The sequence below is a fragment of the Condylura cristata genome, unplaced genomic scaffold (assembly GCF_000260355.1).
Source record: "Condylura cristata isolate star-nosed mole 26May11 unplaced genomic scaffold, ConCri1.0 scaffold00011, whole genome shotgun sequence".
NCBI classification, from domain to species: Eukaryota; Metazoa; Chordata; class Mammalia; order Eulipotyphla; family Talpidae; genus Condylura; species Condylura cristata.
The window spans coordinates 17,628,172-17,639,176 of NW_004567112.1; the positions used below are offsets into that span (position 1 = coordinate 17,628,172).

General features: G+C 39.3%; 1 protein-coding gene across 5 annotated transcripts in view; it reads right to left on the reverse strand.

Moving 5' to 3' along the window:
* BTRC (beta-transducin repeat containing E3 ubiquitin protein ligase) overlaps positions 1–8,446 on the reverse strand; it is a 156,062-nt gene extending 147,616 nt beyond the window's left edge. For 3 of the 5 annotated variants that reach the window (XM_012723720.1, XM_012723719.1, XM_004680519.2), the window contains exon 1: positions 8,244–8,385. In XM_012723720.1, the coding sequence (XP_012579174.1) occupies positions 8,244–8,291 (48 nt within the window). In that variant the 5' untranslated portion in view covers positions 8,292–8,385. The other 2 variants (XM_012723718.1, XM_004680520.2) reach the window with 2 other exon arrangements.
* Between the last annotated feature and the right edge of the window lie 2,559 nt (positions 8,447–11,005).

The following is an 11,005-nucleotide window of genomic DNA, read 5'->3' on the forward strand; positions in this document are numbered from 1 at the left end:
CGATTCCCACCTGCCCGGGAGGTGACCACATGGCATGGCAGACCTCTCCTGACCCGCCTGCTGCTCCCCTTCATCGATCTGCCTGTTCTGCTCCCGACTCTGTCTCTGGTGAAGCCTCTCGCTGCCCATGAGCCTCTGGCCTGTACCCCAGTTCTGTATGCACAAATAAATAAATCTTTAAAAAAAAAATCACAAAAAGCCAGAGAATGTTAAATTTAAGGCATACCTTTTTTATAAACATTCTTCTGATCTTTGGATGAACACATCTTTGTGTGTGATGCCAGTAAGATAAAAAAAAAGACATCAATAACTAAAGCATGCAATATCCTTCTGAATTATTTCACTTACCATACCTCCATACCTCCTCCCACTTCAGTTCTACCCATGTTGTTACAAAATCATTACCACCTGCCTTTACTCCTGGGTCCAGTTAACAGAGCTGCTTCTTCTGTTATGTTCCCCATAAGGCTTTATCTTTTTCTCAGGTTGTGGCTACCATATTTCCCCCCTATCTCCCTGTTAAGATACACTGTCTGGACACTGGGATAAACATGTTGTCAAAACACGATAAGAGAACGGTAGATGCCATTTTAGTCAAGTAAACAAGGTTATAAAGCAAATAAAAATGTTTCACCCGGAGAGAGAGGAGGCAATAAATAAAACATAACATCACTTCTAGGTTATTTCTGCCAGAAACATATAACTTGAATCTAATAATAAGTAAATAGCATCAGATAAACCCAAATTGAAAGAGATAAAAAAAAAAAGAAAGAAAGAAACAGATGCATAAAAACCAAAACAAAACCAAACTTTTAGACTGTAAGAACATAAAAGTGGTTTCCAGAAGGGAAAGGGTAGGAGGATTGGGAAAAGTGGGTAAAAGTGGTCAACTATATGGTGAAAGATAGAAACTATAATTCTGGTGGCAAATGTAGTATATATAGATGTTGATTTATAAGGCTCTACTCCTGAAACCTATATATTATAAACCTATGTAGTAACTTTAATAAAAAATAACAAAAATTGAACAATGCTACAAGATAACAGTCCATTATCTTCAAACCATGAAAGTCAAAGACTAAGAGTATGTGACAGTTATTCTAGAGTTTTATTAACTCTGTATCTTCATTCCCTCCAACCCACAAGTTTGATTCAATTTATAATGATATTTTTATCAGATCACATTGCATGCCATGCACAATTTAGGAAGGACACAGTCCTAAGTTTCCAATGAAAATCTAAAATATGTATAGTAGTCTTTTTCTCTTTTACACATAGTAGTTTTATGATATAAATTATGAATGAATTTAAATTGTATTAAGTTAAATTTTTTAAAGTTAACTGAGGGAGGGGAAAAAAGACTTCTTTTAACTTCAATAGCCCACTTTCCAGTGACGAAAATGAGCTAACAGTGAGATACTTGTTCAAGCCATCACTGTTTGTCCCACTGATTAGAACACCTGCTTTGCTATAATCCATGGTCAAGTACAGGTCTTCATGTGGGGTTCTAGTAGTAATAAATACATATTCATACCCAAGTAATGCATTTTTATGTATTTACTAGTACATTTTCAGATGCCACTAACTACTTTGAAATATTATCCATTTAACAATTCACAAGTAAAACCACACTAATAATTTAGTGTGCCAATTACTGAGTACAAGAATGTATGTACCTGTGCTGCAAAAAATCATTATCCACATGCTACAATTCTTGGATGCTACCTCCAGGACCTTTCAGGAAAGTCTGTAAATTTCACAAACACCTGAAAATATCAGCACCATAGCTTCACACTTTTTTTTTTTTTAAGATTTCTTTATTTATGCATATAAACAGGCCAGAGGTGCAGGGGGTGGGAAGATTCACCAGAGACAAGAGTGGGGAGCAGAACAGGCAAATTGCTGGAAACACACTGCTGAGGGGAGCAGCTGTTAAGACCAGAGAGTTCTGCTGTGCCATGTGGGTCACCTCCCTGGCCAGGGATTGAACTCGGTGCTGCAGTTGCTGCAGATTGCTTCATAGTGCTGCACTTTAACTCCTTGCACCACCAGGGAGGCCCTATATCTTCCCACTTTTAAGTATAGATGGAGGAATGAATAAATCTAATCTTGACTGATCTTGACTGAAACTGCTACAAATGCCACTAGAATACATCTTATCCCTCCCAAGGATAGAGTAGTATTGCCATATGGATAAATTTTTCAGGGCATCACTGCGGATTAAAGTAGATTCTAATTATTTTTATAGCCCTTTTTCCCCCACACAGCATGATGCAAAGATATCTGCTAAATTAAACTGGATTTTGGGAGTATATCCAACTAACAGGTATTATTCAGTAATCAAGATAAGAAAGTGCTAATAAGGATACTAACAACAGAAAGCATAATGGTTGACACAGTATTTTATCATTCTTCTATAAATCAAGTGTATGAGATTATTTCAGATGATTATTACTGCAGTAGGTTATTATGGAAGTTACTTCCTCCCTACTCCTTCTATGGGCAGAGTATATACTTTCCTGCCCCTTGACTTTGGACTTAACAATGTGACTTGCTTTAGTTAATGGAGTATAAAGTATGATGTAACCAAAACAACCGAAAAATACCTGAACAGTTACGCTTGTTCTCTTAGGCTGTCACTCTAGCTATAAGGACTTTGCATAAGAAGTTATTTTCTTTAGTCTATGTCCCAGACAATGTGGAAAAGTCCTGAGTGAGCAGCCAAGTGAAGAGTCACCCAACTTAGCCCAGTCAATATCACCCAATATCCAGAAAATCCACATATTCATAAAACTATCATTATATGCCATGACAGTCTCTGATTATTACACAGCAACATATGTTACATAAAATGATACTGGGACAACTGTAGTCTTCATATCCTCTGCAATTCAAATGATCAGTAAATCTGGACTATAATCCTTCCACTCCAACTACCATCTGACTAGCAAAGAGATATTTCATTGTTTCCTTGCTCTTCAAGGACAGAAACAGTGTAAATGAGGAGCTTGAATCATAAAGCTTAGGTTTGCTAACAGTCACCTTGCTAACAAAGTGTCTTCTTGCAAGCTACATAAACCCTTCCGGAATCCATTTCCTCTTCTAAAAAACAGAGGTTGATAGTAACGCTGAATCTATCTTAAAGGATTACTGGGAGGGCAAACTTAGAATAGTACACTTAAAACAGCCCAGAATGAACACTAGATAAGTGGAATATATGATATTGTTTACTGTTCATGGCTGACTATGTTTTTAAAGAAAAACAACACAACTCTCCCACTTTCTACTGTATTAATCCTGTTACTGATACACTCTTGTCAGGTTACAAGCCTGGAATAGGAAGAGAAGGACAGCTATAGGGAAAGCCACATCTCATGAAGGAGCAAACCTCAGAAGCAAATTCCAACGTAACAGGCTCATCTTAACCAGGCAGTAATTCTCTCTCCTTGTTCTATAGCTTTTACTGCCTTGTTCCCCATCTCCCATCCTGCTGCCTATGAAGGCAATTCACAAACTAGAATTGTAGTGCCACAGAGGACAATTAATATTTTTGGTTCAACATTATTCTCAGTTATCTATTCCACTGTTATCACAAAATCTGCTATGAAATGCCCTAGCTCTGTTTCAATTGGGCTTTGGAAGACTAAAGGGAATTATCCAGAGTTTCCCCAAGTACAAGGTAAATCTTGTGGAACACTAGCTGAAACTGTAAGATCTGATAGATCTTTTCCATAGAGATTTCCCACTTTCTCCAATAATAATTAGGATGATGATTTATTAAGAAGTGGCCAAGTGTCTTTTTAATTGACCAAGTTGTTAAAACTTTGGCAAATATTTTCTATTTCATCCTCAATGAGTTATTATTATTCACATGTAGAAAGCATTTGTGCAGTATTAAAATAGAGTAGATGGGATTTTAAAATATTTTGTCACAAAGTTTCTTTTCTTTCTTCATCCTACTTCTTTAATAGTTGTATTGACACTTATCATAAAACAATTTTATCCATTTGTAATCAAGATCCCCTTTGATAAGGGGGGAAAAGCTTTATAATATTCTCTTTTAGAAATTCATTCTCTAACTTAGCAATAAAAATTTTCTGGCAATCAAAAAAATTTTTTTCTAGCAATTTTACTTTAAATTTAGTAGTTTTGTTGCCGATTATTGTGTGTATCTATGATAAACATGAATCAAAAAATTAGCAAAAAGACATCAGTAATTTTATAATTTCATATCCCATTTCCTATGTAAGTGTATCCAGACAAGAAAGCGAAGGCTAATTTCAACTGGGAACAGGTAAAGGAGCCACAGAAACTAACAACTTAAACTAAAAACAGTCTGAAATATTCACTCAGCCAATTTGTAATTAATCTTACCAATTTAAAGGAAATCTTATTACAGTGAAAAATTTCAGTATTTACTTTCAAATGCAAAAGCTTGCTTTTAGACATATGTTTCTCAGGCAAATATGAAAAGTCATTGAATCATATTAATTCACCCGGTATTATCTCTACAGATATTAATAAGGCAAGTCATTCAGGAGATCATGCGAGTTCCATAAAAAGTTAACCTCAGGCCCTCCCTGGTGGCGCAGCGGGTTAAAGCACAGCACTGAGAATCGAAAGCCGCTTCCTCATGAGTTCGATTCCCGCCTGCCCCAGAGGTGACCACATGGTGTGGCAGACCTCTCCTGACCCACCCGCTGCTCCCCTCAGCAGTGTACTTCGTCAATCTGCCTGTTCTGCTCCCCACTCTGTCTCTGGTGAAGCCTCTCACCGCCCCTAAGCTTCTGGCCTGTACCCCAGTTCTGTATGCACAAATAAATAAATCTTAAAAAAAAAAAAAAAAGTTAACCTCAAAGAGAGAGAGAGACCCCCAAACATTCTTAATGTTATTACCCATAAATTTGGTTGATTTCATTTGTATTTTTAACCTGAATAACCAATTAGAATAGCATTTATGGTAATAGATCTCAAAAGGGCTGGCCCCCAGCAACTTCCCATTCTTTATGCATGTGAGTCTAGTCTATAAAGATTATTCCCTCTCTCAGACTGCCTGACTACCAGTGACAGTCTCAGACTTATAAACCTATACTTAAAAAACTGACTGACTTACATTTACTATGGCCTAGAATGTTCTTTGTTATAACTATCCTTTAATGAAACGCAAAGGCTCATGTGAAAAAAGGAGGTCTGAAGGTTGTTAGCAATAGCTTCACTTTCAGCCAGTGATTCAATCACAGGAGTATGGTCATTTTGAACACTGCAGTCATGCTGGTACCCCATCCTATACCAAGTGAAAGAGAAAGCCCTGGGAATGGTTCATAGAAAGTTACCTTTTATACTATGTGACTTAGCAACTCTATAAATAAACTATATGCCCTAAAATTATTATTTCATCCAAATTTCAAATGTCTCCTAGTTCTAAGATTCTGGGAACATTTTATCCATTTTTTTAAAAATTAACTTCAGCACTCAACTTGTCTTGTGATCATCTTAGTGATCTTATACACATATTTATATGTGTGTGTGCATTTGTAAAACAGATACAAATGTATTTTTGTAAAATGTGCCTACATTCCTACAATCCTTTTCATTTCTCTTCTCAGGTCCTCTTCCAGTTCCCATTTATTGCTTCTAAATTATAATTTTGTTGAGAAAGTATTAAGAAAGGCCCCTGAGGACTTGCTTAAGTTGCATAAGAGATATCAGAAGGTATGTTATTTAATGCAACTACTCCTTTAGTATCATCTGTTTCTAAAAGTTAAACATTTTTTCTGCTTGGGCTATTTTTCACATGTGTAAATTATGCTCAACTCTGAATAAGTAGTTCTTACTTTTATTGTAAAACTCCTAATCGAAGCACTACATTAATGAGGTAATGAGCAAAATTCATGAAATATACCCATTTCACATTGGTATTTTAAACAAATTTTCTTTAACTATGGAAATCAGGGCATCCACACAAAAACTGATTTACAATTCATAAATGAAGGAAAGGGTAAGGAAAAACAAAGCCAAATACTATAAGACATCAATTTGTTCAAAAAGATAGACCTTGCATGAGTACTGTGTACTAATTAGTGCAAACACAAATAAAATGTCTTCCTATGTAAAAGCTGACTGAGTAGATAGGCAGCATAAATAGGACAAAAGGCAAGTTGTGACTTACTCAGATTCATAGTAAGACTGTTACTGAGCTGAAAAAGAGTACCAAATCTTGAACTCTCCATTCTGCTTCAGTTATTAAAGTGTCATCTTGGTGACCATCTTCCATTTGGCCTTTTCTCAAACAGATGCCACAACAGTAGGAGGGGTTGAAAATATTTGATAATAACTGAAATTAAGGGGAACAACTGTCTCTATCCTGTGGAAACTGATTCAAACTACTACATGGCTGTCACTAGGTTCACCATTATAGAAACACAAAGCAGAGATAGTAACTGGGAATGTTTCTAGGCTGAGGTCTAATAGGGAGTAAAGATTATCTCATAATGTCTCTTTATGATCTGTAAATCACATTATTCCATAAATCTGATGTTAAGTGTCAAGATTATGACTGAGTTAACTTCTAAGGAGGAAAATTTTTTTTTAAATGCTGCTACTTTTCTGACTTAAATCTAAAAACTGACTGTAGATATAGTTTTTTTCTCTAAAGTGAAAAGAAAATTTAAAGCCTCCTCTTACTATTCTAGAATTTCAACACCAGCAGAAATTCAATAAACTTCCTCAGAGCTAATGGAATTTTGCTAAAAAAAAAAAAAATACACTCAAACTTAAGTGTTTTTGAAAGCAGTGATACAAAATACCCAAAAATGTACAAAGTAAAGTTCTAGTAAATTCTAACAATATCTGAAAAAGTATTGTTATAAATGGAGCGGTTTAAAAACTAAATTCAACTAGGCCTCTGTCCATGTTTATATTTAGATTTGCTCTGGTATTTCAGGCCAAAACACAAAATAACTATCTTAACAGAGAAATAAGATTTGGAGTGGCAGCTTACAATGTCTACTGAAAAAATAAGACTTGACTGCAAATATTATCAATGTGCCCCCAGCCACCTGTTAAGAAAGATATCTGGGCACACCATCATTCTTTACAATGTCTGGTTTTTACACCTATCAGATTAAAAGCATTACATATTGGACTATAAAGATTTCCCAAATAAAAGCATTGCAAAAGAAAAGCATGATACAAAATTAAAGAACTATGCTCTAAAGGATTTAAACACACCCACAAAACCCAATCCAAGTTCACACTGTATTTAAACCTAAAACTGCTAAATGACCTGACATCCCGCATTTATCTCCTGAATTTCTCCACTTAATCACTTCTTGTGGATCTTGAGAGGTTAATCGCCATTGCTTTTCCTTTCCCAGAAAGTGATACAGCACCTGGCTCCCACAGTTTATCAATGCATTTTGCTACACTTAGCACTGTTTTGTTCTACCCTACTAGGTAGATATTAATTTTGGCCTCTATCAACACATAGTTAAAATAAGCAGCCTCTCCTTTCAAGCATATGTCTTTCTCTGACATTTATAATTCTAGCGCACTGTCACCACAGCTCTTGGTCCCCATCTCTGTCCTATCTATTCAAGTAAGGCCTCTTCCTCTTCCAGAGTTTGTCAACATTAGTTTGGTCAGATATTGTACCCTGAAGGCAATGGCTATCTCTCCCAGCTCCCAGCTCCAAACTACAAGTCTTAATGAGCGCTGCTTTTCTCCCCTCCACCTCTAGATCCATTTACATCCGCCCAGCCCATTGCCCCGGCTACTCCCAATACCTTTCCCTCCAACCCCCGCACAATTCCACGCTCCCCTTCCCCACTCCTGATTGCACCTACTATCCTGGGCCTTACCCGTAACCCAGACGCCGGGAAAGATCTGCCAGCCGCCCCACGGCGTCTCTCCTCCGGGCTTCCACCGCTCTTTAGTAACTGTCCCCACTCTTCCTCCCCCCTAGGGCCCGCGCGCCGCCCAGAGCCCCCTCCCCGAAAAGCCCCCGCTGTCACTCGGCCTCTCATCCACAAGATGGCGGAACTGCGGCCCCCCACCCCGGGTCCTCTCCGCACCCACTCTCGTCTTCCAGGAGCTCTGGTCCCGTCCCTTCAGCTTCCCCCGCCGCTGGGTCATCCCAGGGTCCCGCTGCCCCCTCCTCCGGCGGGGAAGCGACCCAGGCCCGAGCCTAAGAGGCCGCCAGCGCCACAGCCTCCACTGCTCCCCAGCCTGCACCTTCTCCTCACCATAAACTTGAGCGCTTTTTCTTGCAGCACCGCTTCAGCCGGGTCCATAATCGCCGGGGGCCGCTGGTTCTGCACTCCGCCGGGGCCGCCCCCTAGGTACCAGGCCGCAGCCGACGCAGCTCCCGGATCCCGCCTCCTCTTCCTTCCCGCCCCCCCCCCGCCCTCTCTTACCTCTCAAGACCCGGCGGGGGGTTAGGGGCGGAGGGTGGCCTGAGAGGCCCAGTGGTTTTGTGCGCATGCGTAAACTCGCTGGCTCACGGGATTTGTAGTTCTGGAGCTTTCCGCAGCCAAACGTGAGCCCATCCCACGAACCGCAACTCCCGCAGTTCACTGCGGCAGCGTCTCTGCTGCTGAGAAGCCAAATCCACACAAGTTGCGGTCAAGTAGAGAAAATCGGCTCATGGGAATCGTAGTTTGCAGCTACTACAGATGAAAAACGGGAGGGGCACAGGTGTCTCCGTGGTTACGGAGCGACGCCTGTGGCGGCTTGCCTGGCATTTGACATCAAGATGGCGATCAGTGCCTCACCTTGTAACCCAAATACTGAAAAAAACGGATTGGACTCACTCGTCCTAGGGCCTAACTGTGGTTTTAGAGCAGTGGCCATCCCGAAATTTCATCCATCGGGCGTCTGCAGACGGATTTTGATGCAGAGGTGCTGGGTATATGGACACCTAACCAATGCAGATTTCAAGATCCTCCTAGGTTATCATCCATATTCCCATTCTCATTCCCATTCCACTTCCCAAGCAAGTCAGGGCTGGACAGAACATGGCTCAGGAAATTCTCTGGTATTTTTGTGCTCACAATGTATATGGTCTGCCACTGCTAATACAAAAGTCCTTCAGGGTTGGTACATAATGGAGGTCCATCCAACAAAACCTGTAAATATATAATTTGACCTTGGAAGAAACTAATTTATTTTGGAATTGGTTCTACCCTAGGTAGGAAAAAAGCACTAGGTTTCAGCTACAAATGGCAGACTTATGGAAAACATATTATGTGATAAAACAAGTGATTTAGGGAAATGCTTTTTCACTTATCAGAAAATTTTCCACTGTAAACTATACAGTGTAAGCATATAACTCAAGAAATGGGGAACATGATTAAACTTAGTCTTAGGGCACTTAACATTTCTAGTTTTTGATACTCTTCCTAGTTATCCCTATGTCCACAGAACTCAGCACAATACCTAATACATAACTTTCAATTATTAAAAGGGTTTAGGGGGCCTCCCTGGTGGCACAGGGGTTAAAGTCACAGTACTATCAATCTGTCCCCAGTAACTGTGGCATGAGTTCAATTCCCGGGCAGAGAGGTGACCCATATGGCACAGCAGACCTCTCCTGTCTCACCTGCTGCTCCCCTTAACAGTGTATCTCAGAAGATGTATCTGTTCTGCTCCCCACTCTTTCTCTTGTGAATTTTCTAACTTCCCACACCTCTGGCCTGTATCCTAGTCTTTGTATGCAATAAATAAAATAAATCTTTAAAAAGTTTTACTCTCGCATTTAATAAAAGAGTTCTACATGAGTATAAAATAGAGAACACTTAAAATCAATGTATAACGCAAAGTAATGTAGCAAAGTTGTCCAAAAAACTAAAGGAGTTCTAATCAACATAAAGAGTAGTGCCTGGGGAGGAGAGGCTTATGAGTTTACACTGTTTTGAAGCCCTCAGACCACACATGGAGTTCTTTCTTCAATTATAGGTACCATGTTCCACAAACATACAGGAACATAGCCAAAGGCAGGATAACCAAGGGAGGAATATTGCTGAGTGCCTACTCTGAAAAAGGACCAATGGTGGGACAATGATAATAATGGCAAAGATGATGGTGGCGATGATGACATTTATCACTTTATTAGCTCTTTGTGCTAACGAATACATCATTGCATATGAATTGAAACTGTGCTGGCAGGGGCTGGGTACAAAAAGAGTAAAGCCTTTTTCTTGAAAATGGACAGTTCATGATCCAGCACTCTGAGATGAATTGCCTTGGTTTTTAAACCCCTCATATCCTACATCATCTAGGAAAGCCCACTACTAGAAGTTAAAAGGTCTAGTTCTCTCCTTTTTTTCTTTGGCAAAAGAATTTCACTTGTTTGACTAAACCTCGCTGGTCCTTTCTTTTGTCATCTGAAAAACAAAGATTTCTGCCAACTCTAAAAATCAGTGCCCCTTGAGCATGTTTATGGCAATTACTCAAAAACACTGAATCATTAAAACCTTTGAAGCTCCACTTTGCTGGAAAACTGAATTTCCAGCATAAAAAATAAGTTACAACTGGACTTAATTTCTTCCCTTAACATCCTGGCCTCAGAATACTCTTTCATTCATCCTTGTCTATTAATGTACTCTTTCAGTCAGTAACCTATCAAAATGTCTCTTCCTAGTTTCAGACTTAAGCATTTTTCTTAGTTTACCTCCATCAAACTAATTCTCTGACTTGACTCTCTCTACCCACCTTTTCTTTAATCTCTTAGAGATTTTTTTGGGTCACCTCCAGAGTGGGGACAGAACACCTGCCAATCATTTTTCCTTCGATTGACTTCAAGATTTTCATAATCTTATCCAATCCTATCTCTCTGACCCTATTTCCCACTTTATTTTAATATGCCCCTCCTTTCCAATCAGTCCTTCCTCTTCCGATCAGCACATCTGCTATGCTGTGTCAAAGAGCAGGACAGCAGAGACAGTAAGATGACTAGTCTACACTTCTACCACCCTACTCCACCACACACAGTATTATTATAACAGGG